Genomic DNA, 18,271 nt, shown 5'->3' on the forward strand with positions numbered 1-18,271 from the left:
GCTCTAACAGTCTGCAAAAAATAATAAGTCGGACCAATTAGAAGATTAAGGAACAATGCAATCTGCAACATTAACTGAAATACATAATTAGATAATTTTAGCCTAGCTTATACCGTCCGTTATACATTAAACGCATATGCGCATGCGTAAAGGTATTATGCACATGCATAAATGCAGCATTGGCATCAACAAGAGTTTGGCGATTTTTTTACGGCCCTCGAAACCGAATAGTACCAAAAAGTATATAGTTGAATAATTTTGTTTACGAAATTTCTAATATACATGTATAATATAATTTATGTTTAACCACTTAAAGCACGAGTTCTTTTTTGAAAAACTGGTAAAAAATGATCGAGTTTTTTGGACACAAAATGAATGTATAGGTGTAGTGAAAGTTATTTTTTGATTTGTACTTGTTATTATTTGATTTGTACTAATTTGATACCAAATTCTTGCTACTGCCAGAATCTGGTCATTATTATCTTCAGATTCACTCACTCACACTTTCATCACTCAAAAAATAACTTTAATCACTGAAACTTTCTGATAAATTGGCATATTCAAAATCATCAAAGTTGCTCATTATTAGATAACTTCTCCTAAACAAGTTATAAAAACACTTAGTAAAAATTAATTTATGGTTAACTGTTTACTTTTGTGATAATTAATGCAATAAAAATGGATATATTACCTTTTACACACCAAACAACTGCTTTAAAACAAAGAATTTCTAACAAACTTATAGCTAATCATCAAAACGCAGCATGCGGTTTACACACACACACACACACACACAAAAAAAAAAAAAAAAAAAAATGCTGCATAGGGTGCCCTTTATGGTAAATAAGTTTAATTATAATCTAGCCTATCTATTTGTACTAGAACGAATCTCAGACAGGCATTAAAAATAAAATAACGTGAGATACAAGATTGCCCATGTAAGACACAGGGCCAGTAACTTTTGCCTGTGTCAGATACGGGCAAATGAGTTAAGATAAGAGATTATACATTTAAATTAAAATTAAGTTATAGATTAAACAATACACTTTTTATGGTACAGAAAGGCTTGTTATTCATTTATTTTTTGCAAATTTTTGAATAATTCATATTTGCGAGCTGAGTGAAATATGATGAACATAATTATTTTTGTACTTTTAATTATTATGCTGTAACTTAAGCAGTTATTTATACATTTCTTAAAATCCCTAAAAAATAATAATTATGATGGATAAAAATGCCTAGATTGGTGTAAATTTCACGCAAAATTGAAAATAAAATTTTATATCAAATCTCTTAAGCTAGGGCTTCTTTTTTTAATTTTGTATTTTACGTGGCATGCTTCTTTTCTTTAGAGATTTATATATGTATACCCAATACATACTCTGATGTAAGGAAAATTTCACAAAAATTTTATCCCCAAAATTCTGTTATATATGTATTTTCCATCTTGGGATCCTATGAGCACTCTTTTTCCTTAATAATTATTCAAGCTCCGACCAGAATCATTATACGTGAATAATGTTTGATTTTTTTTCCTACTTTTTTTTTGCAATGCTGTAAAGCATGGAGCGTGGTGGGCCCAGAAATTAATTTTTCTGCATAGAGACACACGAGCTCTATTTACACCACTGTCTGACAGAAAATATTCATTCAAACCAGTGTCTATAATGCAATAGCTTTCTCTAAAATACTTATGTTTTAAGCCTTTCCCACATGCTCACAGTACATCCTGCTATGTAAGTGCACATATCTATTATACTAGATATTAGATGATGATCTGAATGGTTATTTCAGTTAGGCTGTTAGAGTAAACTAGAGTAGGCTAGAGTTAAGTTGCTAAAGTAGCAACACATTTAAGAATTTACCTTATGTTTGTAAACTCAATACTGACTTTTTATTTATTTATTCTTTTAATTAAAAACAGAACAACTGTAAGAGACTTACAGCTACTTTTATTTTTCAGTATCACCCCTTTCTGGGACTCAGAACTACCCTTATACAGTCAAAAGTCTTTAATCCGAACTCGTCGGGACTTTGGAGATTCAAGATTATAGATCATCAGTTTAAATCTGGTAAGATGGCATACAGAAATTATAAAATTAAAAATATGAAACTGTAATTTATGAAATAAAGAGCAATTATGATCTAAAGGGTATCAAAATTTACAAAAAAAAAAGCTTAATATTTATTTGTTTAATTTATTAAACATTCCTTTCAACGCACACATGCGTAAAGCATACATTACGCATAGTGGAAATTAGAAAATTGCAACCAGAAAACTAGATGTGTATTTGTGATATTTATAATGACGAGGAATTTGATTTAAATCATATCAAAGACGAAGAACATCGAGATGAAATACTACATTTAGGAAGGAATTATAAGCCGAATAAAATAAAAACATCTGCCCTGAAGATAAAGATAGTGCTGACAGATCAACTTCCAGTTCATTGCACGCTGCGACGTTTCTTCCATTAAGCAAATATACTTTGTATGTGTAACCCAAATAATCCAATCCAATTTAGCAACTCAGTCAACTGCTGCTGTACAACTACTCAACTTGGGGTCTTAAAAATGAATTGAACAAGAAATGCATAAAACATTAGGTTATTTGAATATGGTAAAGCACACAAGAGCTGTATGCCAAAAGAAAGGGATGCTCTATGGGACTCTCTAAGGAAAAATGGCTTGTGCTCAAGCTATATATAAGGAAAACTATGAAAATCAATTGTGAAGCTGCCCAGTTCATCTGGAATTAATATTGAGTTCAACAGTCTTAACCATAGCTTTCAATGCTTTTAATTACAAAAAATGTATCACAGGACAAAGTCTTTAATCCGGACTCGTCGAGACTTCGGTGATTCCAGATTATAGATCATCAATTTAAATCTGGTAAGATGGCATATGCAGAAATTATAAAATTAAAAATATGAAACCGTAATTTATGAAATAAAGAGCAATTATGATCTATAGGGTATCAAAATTTACAACAACAGGGAAAAAAATGCTTAATATTTATTTGTTTACTTTATGAAACATTTCTTTCAATATAAGTTGTTTAAGTTGCTTCATTTTTTATGTGATAATACTTTCTCTTTAATTCTATAAACAAACATAATTTCTTGTTCAGTTACAAAGTTCCACTGTTCAAGTCCTGTAATTGCTGTGCCGAGAATACCGACTAACTTGTCAATCGAAATTTTTTCGTTTTCGATAACCTCTCTGTCACTTTCTTCATGCCTTTACCCATTTTTCGCAGTAATTCCACTTTTTGTTTGATAGACATAAAAACATGCTTTCACTTTGTAGATCCTTTGGCAGCTCCAGAATTGGAAACTTTTTTTTGACATAATCGAAAGTTCAAGCTTACTTTTTATAAAATTGCTCTAACAGTCTGCAAAAAATAATAAGTCGGACCAATTAGAAGATTAAGGAACAATGCAATCTGCAACATTAACTGAAATACATAATTAGATAATTTTAGCCTAGCTTATACCGTCCGTTATACATTAAACGCATATGCGCATGCGTAAAGGTATTATGCACATGCATAAATGCAGCATTGGCATCAACAAGAGTTTGGCGATTTTTTTACGGCCCTCGAAACCGAATAGTACCAAAAAGTATATAGTTGAATAATTTTGTTTATGAAATTTCTAATATACATGTATAATATAATTTATGTTTAACCACTTAAAGCACGAGTTCTTTTTTGAAAAACTGGTAAAAAATGATCGAGTTTTTTGGACACAAAATGAATGTATAGGTGTAGTGAAAGTTATTTTTTGATTTGTACTTGTTATTATTTGATTTGTACTAATTTGATACCAATTTCTTGCTACTGCCAGAATCTGGTCATTATTATCTTCAGATTCACTCACTCACACTTTCATCACTCAAAAGATAACTTTAATCACTGAAACTTTCTGATAAATTGGCATATTCAAAATCATCAAAGTTGCTCATTATTAGATAACTTCTCCTAAACAAGTTATAAAAACACTTAGTAAAAATTAATTTATGGTTAACTGTTTACTTTTGTGATAATTAATGCAATAAAAATGGATATATTACCTTTTACACACCAAACAACTGCTTTAAAACAAAGAATTTCTAACAAACTTATAGCTAATCATCAAAACGCAGCATGCGGTTTACACACACACACACACACACAAAAAAAAAAAAAAACAATGCTGCATAGGGTGCCCTTTATGGTAAATAAGTTCAATTATAATCTAGCCTATCTATTTGTACTAGAACGAATCTCAGACAGGCATTAAAAATAAAATAACGTGAGATACAAGATTGCCCATGTAAGACACAGGGCCAGTAACTTTTGCCTGTGTCAGATACGGGCAAATGAGTTAAGATAAGAGATTATACATTTAAATTAAAATTAAGTTATAGATTAAACAATACACTTTTTATGGTACAGAAAGGCTTGTTATTCATTTATTTTTTGCAAATTTTTGAATAATTCATATTTGCGAGCTGAGTGAAATATGATGAACATAATTATTTTTGTACTTTTAATTATTATGCTGTAACTTAAGCAGTTATTTATACATTTCTTAAAATCCCTAAAAAATAATAATTATGATGGATAAAAATGCCTAGATTGGTGTAAATTTCACGCAAAATTGAAAATAAAATTTTATATCAAATCTCTTAAGCTAGGGCTTCTTTTTTTAATTTTGTATTTTACGTGGCATGCTTCTTTTCTTTAGAGATTTATATATGTATACCCAATACATACTCTGATGTAAGGAAAATTTCACAAAAATTTTATCCCCAAAATTCTGTTATATATGTATTTTCCATCTTGGGATCCTATGAGCACTCTTTTTCCTTAATAATTATTCAAGCTCCGACCAGAATCATTATACGTGAATAATGTTTGATTTTTTTTCCTACTTTTTTTTTGCAATGCTGTAAAGCATGGAGCGTGGTGGGCCCAGAAATTAGTTTTTCTGCATAGAGACACACGAGCTCTATTTACACCACTGTCTGACAGAAAATATTCATTCAAACCAGTGTCTATAATGCAATAGCTTTCTCTAAAATACTTATGTTTTAAGCCTTTCCCACATGCTCACAGTACATCCTGCTATGTAAGTGCACATATCTATTATACTAGATATTAGATGATGATCTGAATGGTTATTTCAATTAGGCTGTTAGAGTAAACTAGAGTAGGCTAGAGTTAAGTTGCTAAAGTAGCAACACATTTAAGAATTTACCTTATGTTTGTAAACTCAATACTGACTTTTTATTTATTTATTCTTTTAATTAAAAACAGAACAACTGTAAGAGACTTACAGCTACTTTTATTTTTCAGTATCACCCCTTTCTGGGACTCAGAACTACCCTTATACAGTCAAAAGTCTTTAATCCGAACTCGTCGGGACTTTGGAGATTCAAGATTATAGATCATCAGTTTAAATCTGGTAAGATGGCATACAGAAATTATAAAATTAAAAATATGAAACTGTAATTTATGAAATAAAGAGCAATTATGATCTAAAGGGTATCAAAATTTACAAAAAAAAAAGCTTAATATTTATTTGTTTAATTTATTAAACATTCCTTTCAACGCACACATGCGTAAAGCATACATTACGCATAGTGGAAATTAGAAAATTGCAACCAGAAAACTAGATGTGTATTTGTGATATTTATAATGACGAGGAATTTGATTTAAATCATATCAAAGACGAAGAACATCGAGATGAAATACTACATTTAGGAAGGAATTATAAGCCGAATAAAATAAAAACATCTGCCCTGAAGATAAAGATAGTGCTGACAGATCAACTTCCAGTTCATTGCACGCTGCGACGTTTCCCCCCCCCCCGCAGAGCAGTGTGAAATTCATAATCAGATTTCGGAATGGTTAGAGAAACAAAGGATATGCCTTTATCCATTTTTTGCAGCAATTTCACTTTTTGTTTGATGGACATTGAAACATGCTTACTTTTATAAAATTGCTCTAACAGTCTGCAAAAAATAATAAGCCGGATCCAGTTAGAAGATTAAGGAACAACGCAATCTGCAACATTAACTGAAATAGATAATTAGATAATTTTAGCTTAGCTTATACCGTCCTTTATACATTAAACAAGCATGCGTAAATATATTATGCGTTTACGCATGCGCAGAAAGTTTGTAGCTTTGAGTGTCCAGATTATAGATCATTCCGGATTATGGACGTCCGGATTAAAGATTTTTGACTGTATATGCTTTCGCTCGGCAACAAATTTCTTGCCAAACACTTTTGGCGAGAAACTCCACAGTGCCATAATACTATCTAAATTTTTGTCTAATTTCAAACTTTAAGCCTAAAATGTCTCCAAAATGTGGTTTTTGCATATGCAAACGTTTTGAAAACACAATTTAAACTAAAAATCCGAAACAAAAACAAAAAATTTAGATAGCAAAAACGTAAATTTTCTAACCAAAAATATTTGACAAGAATCCATGTACACAGCGATATGTTTTAACTTAAAAAAAATCTACAAACTGCAAAATATAGGCAATGAACGAATCTACAAACTACGCACACCTCACTTTAATAAATTATATAGAATACCATGCACATAGCATCCTGTTTAAACTTGAAAAAACATCTACGAATTGCACAATCTAGGCATTGTGCAGAAATCAACATAATAAACTAAAATAACTAAAATTACAAAAAATTCAAAAAACAACAATAACAACAGAAATTCATAGTAAAAAAACAATGAACATAACATTCTACAAAATAAAAATAGTAAAATAAAATGCACTTACCATAATACATTCGTTAATAAAAGTTAGCCAGTCACACAACATCTGTGAACAAAAGCGCCACAATTTTGTCTGACAACACATGTCTTTTGGCGATTCAAAATTTCAAAAGTAAAAATAAAAACTTCCTCCTAAGTTAAATTACTACACGAAAACCATGATCCAAATCTTAAACTCCGCTGACAGCCACATACTTTACCAGCAAGCATTTGACTGCAAATCCATACAAGAACTATCAGAAACGCCTTTCTTTGTCTGAGTTCTCATAGCAGCTCCGCATTTCAGACTCCATTTTAAAAGTCCCACAGAAATTCAAAAATACACTTCGATCCTCATAAACACACACGTGAACAAAAGACTCGTTAACAACTCCAACATCATACCTTTTAATACTAAATTTACTTTCCACACAATCTAAAATAAGTGACTGAAATCTTGCCACCACGTCCACCGATGCAACATAAGCCATTTCAAAACACGTACGACACAAATCAATTAGCAATTAAACCACTGCAGCAAAAGAGTTAAGTTTCAACGTCAAAAGGGTTGCCATACGAACAGCATCGTCCCCAAAACCACCGCACAGCACCACAATCGTGCCAAAAACCAGCACAGAACATATATCACCACATTTGGTAATTTTAGGGGGAATATAAGAGTAGAGCCCATATCTTTATTATTATTTCTTTCCCAATTCTTTCTTTTTTATAGTTCATTAAGTTAAAAATTGCAAACTGAAAGATTAAATATCACTAAATAAAAATAGACCAGTGACTTAGTATGGTGAAATATTTAAGGACTATACACATTTGGATGAGATTCCTTCACATACGGCTTACTGGAACTGACTCACATTGGAAGCACATATTGGAATTCACATTTACAGGAACTGACACATGAAAAATTAAAGCTATAAAAATACCCATACTGATCACCTCATAAAAATACCCATGCATACAAAATTGAATTTCATTCTGCCAATGAAATTCAGTTTTAGATAAATTAGTAAGTCAACTGTTTCACCCAATCAGACACTACTACACTCTCACTGGCTTAAATTTATTTAAGAAAACAGTTTATAGACAATCAATAAGATATTCATTTAACATTTTATAAGAAATGTAATAGTGTTCTTACCTCAAAACGCTCAATTGCTTCTTCATTGCCAACAATTTCTTTAAATGTTTTAGGACGATACTTTTCAACCCTAAATAAAACCCCGTCTTTTAAAACAGACTTCTCTTCACTTTGACTTCACACATAGTTTAAATTTTAACTGAAAAATTTAAATACTTTTACATAAAATTTTAATGTTCATCAGACTATAAAATACTACCAATAAATTAAATGCTTTCTGATTATCCACAACCTAGTTTAAATATTCTGCTGAATTGCTGGGTTCAGGTAAATTTAGAGTAAACACGTGCAAACAGCCAATCCATGCAGACAAGTACCTACATGTGGAATTATATGCTTTATTTTTAACTATCAGTTTGCTAAACAGGGGTAGAGTCGACTTTAAGGTACCCCTTGCAATTATGGCAAAGTTGTTGTTTCATTTATGGTAGCCTGAGTAGTTGAATGTCATGGAAACCCTATTGTGACATAATAGGGTGCATGATTCTGGGAAATTTTGAATCATGGGATGTTTTGTAAACGTTTTTGTGGTGCGTGTTAAAACTGTTTAGATGGATTTGAATGGGTTTGTAGGAAGAAAGGTTCAGATGGTCACTATGTGAAGCGTTTGATCAGAAAGAGTACTTGGTTTGAAAAAAGTCATTTAAGTATGATTGATATTTTGATTTTTACGTGGCTCTGGGTGTACAAAGCAAACTCGAAAATCATGGTAAGTGAATATTTGCTTTTGGTAGTGCTTAAATGTATAACATGTTTTTCTTTTTTATGTTATTTGATTGTTTGATTTAAAATGTATTTCATTGAGATTGTGTATTTTTTGTTTGCCTATATTGTAGAATTTGGTGCTCCTTTGACCTTTTTAAGTGAAAATATATCGATGTGTACATGGACAAAGTAAAGGGAGTGCACAATGCAAGCTTGTGCAATTCTGTGGTTTTTTTTAAGTGAAAATAGGTCAACGTGTACATGGAAGTTAAAAGAGTAAATCGCCGCTTCGAAAACCAAAATAACGAGTCAAAGAATTGCACAAATCCATGTACCGCCAAAAATCGCCAAGGGGTACCCTAAACTATACTTCTACCGCTAAACAGTAATCTTTGCCTATAAAAATTTACATATAAGCAAAAGAGACTTTTATTTTTCTCATAAAATTTCTTATTTAAAAAAAAAAAAAAAAAAAAAAAAAAGCTGATCTTTGGAATATGGTAACAGGTAGTTTGGCGACATTTTGGAGGCAATAAAGGTTACTACCTAGGACTTTGGGAATAATGTGAGAAGTACTCAGTTCCGATTACGCATTATTTTGTGTGAGGGAAATGAGAGATCATGAGATACGTCATGTGACATTAATGGACGAATCACTGTTCTTTAATCGGAAAAAGGGGGTAAATTTGTAAAAATATCTGCTGTACAGCATTAGCAAAGAATCTCTATGTTCTGTGAAACAGTGTTGTTTAATATTTGGATCCCATGGCCCTATATAAAGTAAATCCGAAATTTTTATTGCGTTTATGTGTAATTGAAAAGAATTGCTTAATTGTGGATAAGTTTGAATGGCAGTGCAAGAAATCTGGTGAAAATGGACATTTTGTGATCCGCCATGCACTCAAGATTCTGTAGAAGATTAGGTAAGTTAGTATTTTTAATTATTTGAGGATATTATTTTTATGCATTGTTCTAAATGTAAGGAGTAAATAAATTAATATGGTATTATTGGAAAATTGTTATTAGCAATGATTTAGTTTAAAGTAATTAGGATTGTAAGCTAATTTTTATTAACTTTGTAGGGTTTATATTTATTTTAACTAACATTTATTTTAAGTTTAAACTATCTTTCCTGTCAAGCCTTACTTTCCCCTGGAACTGCCAATGCCAGAATATGTAAATTTGAGTAGAACGCGCAAGCATTCAAATTATCAGCGGAAGTAGTATGATTTAAATAGTAGGAAACTAGTTCGGTGAGAGAGTTATTCTTACTTAGCGAGCGCGGAGGTAGAAATCGAGAATTGAAGCACCCCGCGTTGCGGCCTATGTGCTTGGTGGGAAGTAGTTGCAATTGTTCCAGTGAGCTTCAAGTCTGCTGAATTAGTTGCGGTATTTGTAAAACGCGGTGAGTTAGTTATTTTAGAGAGCCTCGTAGTTAGAATATTGTCTTTACTTTCTTTTCAGGTTTTTATTTTTATTTGACTGCCTAGTTGGCACAGTTTGTAAGCGTCAAGAGGACGCAATTGTAATTTAGTACGTTGAATAAAAAGGGACTTAAACCCTTTACAAGACTCTGTGGTTTATACAAGCTTTCACAGTCACCTCTTGGTTGCGTGCTAGTTAGAGGCGCGCAACGTTATATTGGCGCCCGAACACTTATCGAACTGAAATGGCCGAAAACTGGATGGAAGCCGCTGGACAACACCAAGAAATGACAACTCAGTTAGAAGGATTTGGATACCTGGTCCAGACTTTGAGAGCATCAATCAAGCCAAACGTCTATTTCGACGGAAAAAATTCGGTGTCCGTATTTTTAGAAGGTATAGAAAACCACTTTCAGCTCTATCCTGTGCCTGAAAGACAAAAAGTTGCTATTGCCACATCAGCACTAAGAGGACAGGCCGCGCTATGGTGGAAAAATATAGGAAAATTTCTACTAGGTGAATTTGGAAGCCCGACGTATACATTTGAAAATTTCAAAAAATCGTTAGTAAAGGCCTTCCCCATAGTGAAAGATCGCGCACGGCTGGAAGCCGAGCTATATAGTTTCTATCAACGGGATACAGCACAATTGACAGACTTTATTTTACGAAAAATCAAGCTAACGGATATGCTGTATGGCAAGAAACCCGATGCGGAGATTATTGAAATAATATTACCAAGATTGTTACCCGCTGTCCAAGACTACTTTGAAATTAGAAACTCAACCACATTGCAGGAACTTTTCGAATTGGCGGTGAAGTTTCAAAATCGCAGAATCGCGGAAAGAGCGAGAGGGGAAACATATTCTCAAAGTACCAGAAGGAAGGAGGAAACAAGAAATGGAAATCGCTCATATGGGGGAAAGAACTATCAAGCTAACGCATCGAAACTCGAAGGTCAAGGCCCAAAAAGGAAATTTGAAAATAAGCATCCGCGTACCCAGAAGACACAGATTGAAAGGAAAGCTTTAAACGACTAGAGGGGCCTGTGAAAGGGAGGGTCCAGACCCCGGAAGTTTTAGAAAAACCCTCAAATAGACATCTAAATACAGTCATCGTAAAAAACTCACAGCTACCAATTATACAAGTCCTGGTTGGCGATGTACCAGTAGAAGCCCTCATCGATACAGGAGCAGAAGGAAATTTCATGAGTGAAAAGTTCTTCAAAAAGAATTTTTTTAGGATACGACTCTTTAAAACCAGAAATACGGAAATTATAGCGGCGCAAGGAAAAACATGTCACTGCATCGGGAAAGTATCATTGAACTTACAGATAAAGGAGGAGGTTCTCAAAGTATTAATTTTTGTGGTGAAGGACCTCCAACACTCTCTTATTTTAGGTATGGACTTTTTAAGGGCTGCGAGGGCCAAATTAAATTTTCAAGATAGTTCCGTGGTGCTGGAGATGGACCAGAGGGTGGTGGAACCTGCGGAGACACCTGAATTGGACCTTAGCCATTTGAATGACCAGGAAAGTAAAGCAATACAGCAAGTGGCGAGTAATTTTTCTCATTTGTTTTCAGAAAAACCGGGAAACTGTCAGATCGTGACTCACAAGATTCAATTAAATGCCGAAAAACCTTGTAGGACTAAACCTTACTGCTATGACAAACAAAAAGACGTAATCATCGAAGAACATATTCAGGAGATGTTAAAGAATAAAATAATAACGCCCATAAATAGTGAATACGCGAGTCCAGTCGTACTATGTAGGAAAAAGAACGAGTTTCCTCCTTTGGATAAAAGGGCTAGGAGGTTTGCTATCGATTATAGAAAACTAAATAGCATAACTAAATTCCCAGTTTACCCTTTGCCGGTTATAGACGAGATCATTAGACAGATCAAATCGACGAGATATATGTCTACTTTGGACTTAACGTCTGGCTACTATCAAATACCTATGAGACCCGAAGATATACATAAAACCGCGTTTAGAACAAAATCGGGCACTTATGCATTTTTACGCATGCCTTTTGGGTTGTGTGGGGCCCCATCAACATTCCAGAGAGCTATGGACATTGTTCTAAAGCCTGTCCTAGGAAAATCAACTTTAATTTATCTAGATGATATAATTATAACGAGTAGTACGTTGGAACAACACATTAATGACCTCGAACAAGTTTTTAAATTATTAAAAGAGGCCGGTCTTACAATTAACGCCTCAAAATGCAAGTTCGCAACTAAAGAACTTAAATATCTCGGTTATAAAATTTCGCAAAAGGGTATAGAAACGCAAGATTCAAAAATAAAAGCTATTAAGAATTTCCCACCGCCCAACACCGCCAAGAAACTTTCGTCTTTCCTTGGACTATGTTCTTACTATCGATCTTTCATAAAAGATTTCGCTAATATTGTTGAACCACTCTTAGTAATCAAAAGAAAAAAGAGTAAATTTACGTGGACAGCGGAAGCGAACACAGCTTTTGAAAGATTAAAAGAAGCGCTTATTAATGCCCCTGTTTTAAAATTCCCTGAGGGGGACGAAAACCTGGAAATTGCGGCAGATGCATCAGACTATGCGGTGGTGGCGGTTCTTATGCAAAATAACCATCCGCTGGCATTTTTTAGTAAAACATTGAACCAAACACAAAGGAATTATACAGCTACAGAAAGAGAAACATTAGCCGTATTAATGGCTGTACACAAATTTCGAGTTTATTTCGGCAAATCGCCAGTAACAGTCTTTTCGGATCATGCGGCTGTTGGTAGACTTTACTCGGGAAAAAACCTAACGCCCAGGTTAATAAGATGGGCTTTAAAACTCCAAGAATATAATATCACAATAAAATATAAACCGGGTAAGGAAAACAATGTAGCTGACGCACTTTCTCGTATAAAACTGCACGATGAAGGTAATGAACTTAAATGCACTGTGTTGACTTCAAAAATTTTAGATTCTAGAGATACGGTTATTACTGAACTGAAAGCTGATCCTGAATTTGGAAATATCTATGCTTATTTGAAAGACCCCGAAAGCTTTGAGCACACAGATATCGATGCGATAAGAAATAGAGCAAAAAACTATGAAATAACAGATAATTTATTATTCTATACGAAAACAAGGAACGAAAATCTTGAGTATAAGCCAGTCATCCCAGCCTCGCTTCGATTAAGCATTTTGAAGGAGTTGCACGAAAAAAAAACAGCGGGCCACCTCGGGGTCAGAAAGACTTTAAAAAGGGTACGCGAGGCGGTATATTTCCCGCAATTATACAAAATAGTAACGGCGTATGTCAGGTCCTGCAATCAATGTCAGTTAATAAATGATATTAATTACAGCCCGGCCGGGTACTTAAATAGCATTCGCGCTACATTTCCGAATGAAATTTTAGGCATAGATCTCCTTGGTCCCTTCCCCCCAGAGCGAGTTAAATAAAAATCGTTTTCTTTTAGTAATAGTAGATCATTTTTCAAAATGAATAGAAATTGTTCCACTTAAACGCGCGTCAGCCAAAACAGTCGCAGATGCATTCTTACACAGATACATTTTAAAATACGGTGCACCGATAAAAGTCATTAGCGATAACGGAAAACAATTCATTAGTCAAATATTTGAAAACATATGCAATGGACTTGATATACGCCATATCAAAATGGTTCCGTATAGACCACAGGCTAACATAGCAGAAAGAGTTAATAAAAACATTGTAAAAATAATTCGCAGTTACGTTAGCACACATCACAAGCACTGGGATAGCTACATAAATGAATTAGCTTATGCTTTAAGAACGGCACATCATGATACTACGGGAAAAACTCCAGCAGAATTATTTTTAGGCAGAAAGTTAATTACGCCTTTAGATAAATTATTCTTTGTGCAACAAAGAGAGCAGGAATTTAGACAAAAGGACGTGCAAAAGCTAATTGATCAGGCGCTTAAAACTTCGAATACGGCAAGAAATAGGCAGAAAATTTATTATGATAGAAAACGCCGTGAAGCAGATTTTAAAGTTGGGGATAAAGTATTGAAACGGAAATTTTCTTTATCAAGTGCCCCAGACAATTTTATGGCAAAGCTAGCTCCAAAGTTTGAAGGCCCCTATGTAATTCAGGAAATCAAAGGAGTAGTCTTATATCTTAAAAACGAGAGAGGGGAAATCTGTAAAGCAAGTCCCGACCAGGTGAAAAAATATTATAATCCAAATGATTTTGAAATCCTTAAAAGTTTCTTGCAGGACTCAAGTCTAAACGAAATAGAAGGGCCAGAGACTGCAACAACTATTCCACCACCCAAGAAACGGAGAACTGAAGAGAGACCTAGCACTTCTACAACCCGGACATCGGTATCAAAAAGAAAAAAGGATTTTCAAACTCCGGCGTTTAAGAAAAACAAAAATACAGATGAACCGGGTAAAGAAACCGTGGTAAAGACGAAAACACCACCTACAAAAGATGGCAGGAGAAATTACACATCAAGGAGAACGCGCACACGGCCACAGAGTCAGGTGCCAGCAAGGACGCCGTTCCGGAAACTGAAACGCCAACAGGAGGCACAAAAATACGACGAACAGAAGAAAGTCAAGAAGGACTCCAGACCGGAGGACGTCAAGACCAGCCGTCCCAGGCAGAAGCGGAAAGGTCAACAACCAGATGATTACTCCGTCAAGAGGCCAGCATGTAGAGGACGCAAAAGAAAGAGCCACGGGGACGACACCCGGAGATCAATAAGGAGAAGATTGACATCCATGACACCTCTAACTTGGGATCAATTTTGCCAAAAACGGATGACGGAATTTCAAGCATCGAAAACTCAAAGATAAGTTAAAACCTTCTATAAATATTTTTCTCTTTTGTTCCGAAATGTTATGCATAAGTACGAAGTTCTATGTTTTGACGAAAGTCAATATGTCTCGGTTGAGACTTAGTTTTGTTTTACTTTATTTAGCTAAGTATTATTTTCTTTAAGTGTAAAAGCTAAAAACAAGCATTTTCTGTTGGTCGAAAGACTAATTCTGTTATGTTAAAGCCAAAATTTGGCCGGAGATAAAAATAACTTCGTATTCTTGTACTAATAAGAATTTTAGTTTCAGTGCCGCCAGCTTGGCGAAGAATGAGTAAAGTAAAAATTTATTTTCTCTTATTCATTTTATGGTAAATTGTAAAAAGCATATGTATTAAACTTTTGTAAATGTATGTAAATACTTGCATGTTATGTAAAAGTAGAATTTAGTCTAGAAGCATAAAATTGTAGATGCTAAAAGTGAATGCTTAAAAGCAATGAAGTCAAAATTTAAGTATTAAACTGTAAAGTCATGCTTTAGAGCGAAAGCCTGCATGTTTAAAGATGAATGAGGGGGAAGCTAGAATGAATGTGTTTTGTAGGGTTCTCCACCTACATTTGAATTTTTAAGAATATTAAAGTAGCTCATTGAGTTGTAGAATGTCGAGTAAGGTGTGTCTATTTGGTTGTTGAATTCTAACAAATCATGGTGGTTAGGGGAAGTGTTGTAAGACTAAAACACGAATATTCCCGTTTGACACCACACATGGTGGAGAGCCAGGGTAAAGTTAAATTAATGCTTGAAAAATTGAATGAATGTGAAGTAAGCAATAACTAAGAAAAACGAAACGTTAAAAACAAAAATTTATTGTGTCAAGAAAGCGTAAATTATAATGTATGTAGAAAGATACTGATACTTATTCCTTCCAGATGCTGGAAGGAAAGACCAAGATTGATTGATGAAGTCCAGGAAAAGTTGCTGTAAGAAGAAAGCTTTGTAACGACTAACAGAATTTTAATATATAATTGTTACATAAGATTTTTTTTGTGTAAACGAGGCTTTCGCCAGTTAGTTCAGAATTAGATAAACTTACAACAGGTCGTTTGTAGGACCTGCTTCCAAGTTTTCCAAATTCTGGCAGCGGCAAATGTAGGGTTTATATTTATTTTAACTAACATTTATTTTAAGTTTAAACTATCTTTCCTGTCAATCCTTACTTTCCCCTGGAACTGCCAATGCCAGAATATGTAAATTTGAGTAGAACGCGCAAGCATTCAAATTATCAGCGGAAGTAGTATGGTTTAAATAGAAGGAAACGAGTTCGGTGAGAGAGTTATTCTTACTTAGCGAGCGCGGAGGTAGAAATCGAGAATTGAAGAACCCCGCGTTGCGGCCTATGTGCTTGGCGGGAAGTAGTTGCAATTGTTCCAGTGAGCTTCAAGTCTGCTGAATTAGCTGCGGTATTTGTAAAATGCAGTGAGTTAGTTATTTTAGAGAGCCTCGTAGTTAGAATATTGTCTTTACTTTCTTTTCAGGTTTTTATTTTTATTTGACTGCCTAGTTGGCACAGTTTGTAAGCGTCAAGAGGACGCAATTGTAATTTAGTACGTTGAATAAAAAGGGACTTAAACCCTTTACAAGACTCTGTGTCACACAAGCTTTCACAGTCACCTCTTGGTTGCGTGCAAGTTAGAGGCGCGCAACGTTATAACTTAATGTATATGCTTATTTATATTTTAAGTAGTATTTTTAAATATAATTATATTTTAATTTAATGATCGTGATTTTGAGAGTTATATGTTTGTAGTATTTTGGAATACGTTTGAGTAGAAGTAAATGTGCATGGAAAGAATTTAAGTATTTGACACTAAGTATTTGGAACCATTTATAATGTTTGCGTTAGAAATTGGTAGGTGAGGTTTATAATAGATAATTTAGAGGTAAAAGTTTTTGGATATTTTATTTTATACGTGCAAATGTTCATCCTTGGAAAGGGTATATACTTTTTCGCAATCAGGTAATTTCATATATGTCCTTTTTACCAAATTTAAAGATTCACAAAGTTTTCATGCATTTTCGTTAAATTTTTCTAATTTATGAGAAAAAAACAGTGTACATAGATATAGTGAAGAGTGTGCGCAATGCCATTTTTGTGCAATTCTGGGATGTTTTTTTAAGTAAAAATAAGTCGACGTGTACATGGTTTAATTATATTTTAATTAAATGATAGATATTTTGTGAATTACATGTTTGTAGCAATTTGGTATACGTTTGAGTAGAAGTAAACGTGCATGAAAATTTAAATATTTGACACTAAGTATTTGTAACCATTTTTAATGTTTTGTTATGAATTCGTTGGTGACGTTTATAATAGATAATTTAGAGGTAAAAGTTTTTGGATATTTTATTTATATTATACGTGGAAATTTTCATCCTTGGATAGGGTATATAATTTTTCGCGATCAGGTAATTTCATATATGTGCTTTTTACCGAGTTTAAAGATTCACAAAATTTTCCTGCATTTTCGTGCAAATTTTTGTAATTTATGAGAAAATAGCAGTTTAGATGGATAAAGTCAAGAGTGTGCACAATGCCATTTTTGTGCAATTCTGGGATGTTTTTTTAAGTAAAAATAAGTCGACGTGTACATGGTTACTGTGTATGTGCGATTTTGAAAAATGCGGCAAGGAGTTTGCGATTCTGCACTTTTTCCCAATTTTGCAGTTAATATTTGTCATGATTAAGCAGTTTTGTTCCATAAAATTTCTAGCATAAGTGTAATTCGGCTAGTAGATTGTTGGAAAAAGTGTTGAGTAAAAAGAAAATAAACATGTCTTTTGGCGGCGAAAAAAAAACAAAAGGTTGCTGTAGCAGAGTTGGTCGCCAAAAAATCGCCAAGTTACCATAATCCAAAGATCAACCTTAGTTTTCAATAAAATTTTATGTGAAAGTTTCCTCATTTTTAATAAAATCGAAATTGCGTCCAACACAAAACGAAACATGACGATCTCTTTTTCTATGAGCATGTATTATTAACTCTATCGAACTATAGTGCCCACCATCCAACAGGTATTCTAGATTGTGGTCCTAGGGAGAAAAAGGTCAGGAATCCCTGAGCTAGATAATCAGAAAATATTAAAAATTATTTAATGGGTATAAAGGTCATAAATTATAATATTTATAGAATTTAAGAGATAAAATTGATTCAAAATTGGAAACATTTCTGATGACTGAAGAGAAAATAACTTTCAGAAAATAATATTGTTGCAATTTTTATCCTTGAAAGCAAAATAAACATAATATTTGTGTTATAAAGTTATTTATAAGGTGAAGTTTTAGACATTGACTTATGTCAGTAAAGAGATAAAACAAACAAGGCACATAAATGATGGCAATATCAATTTGTAGTACATCATAATTTTTATTAAACTTGC

General features: G+C 33.5%; 1 protein-coding gene across 3 annotated transcripts in view; it reads right to left on the reverse strand.

Annotated features, from left to right (window-relative positions):
- The window catches only part of RfC4 (replication factor C subunit RfC4), a 76,045-nt gene that overhangs the window by 55,694 nt on the left and 2,080 nt on the right, over positions 1–18,271 (reverse strand). For 2 of the 3 annotated variants that reach the window (XM_085814484.1, XM_035355384.1), the window contains exon 2: positions 7,930–7,999. The exons of the other annotated variant lie outside the window; for it this stretch is intronic. In XM_085814484.1, coding sequence (XP_085670610.1) covers positions 7,930–7,999 — 70 coding nt within the window. The remainder of the gene's footprint in view (positions 1–7,929; positions 8,000–18,271) is intronic. 3 annotated transcript variants of the gene reach the window in all.

This window comes from Stegodyphus dumicola, chromosome 4, assembly GCF_044657685.1.
Source record: "Stegodyphus dumicola isolate Sdum_Otavi_A_Nest chromosome 4, ASM4465768v1".
NCBI lineage: Eukaryota > Metazoa > Arthropoda > Arachnida > Araneae > Eresidae > Stegodyphus > Stegodyphus dumicola.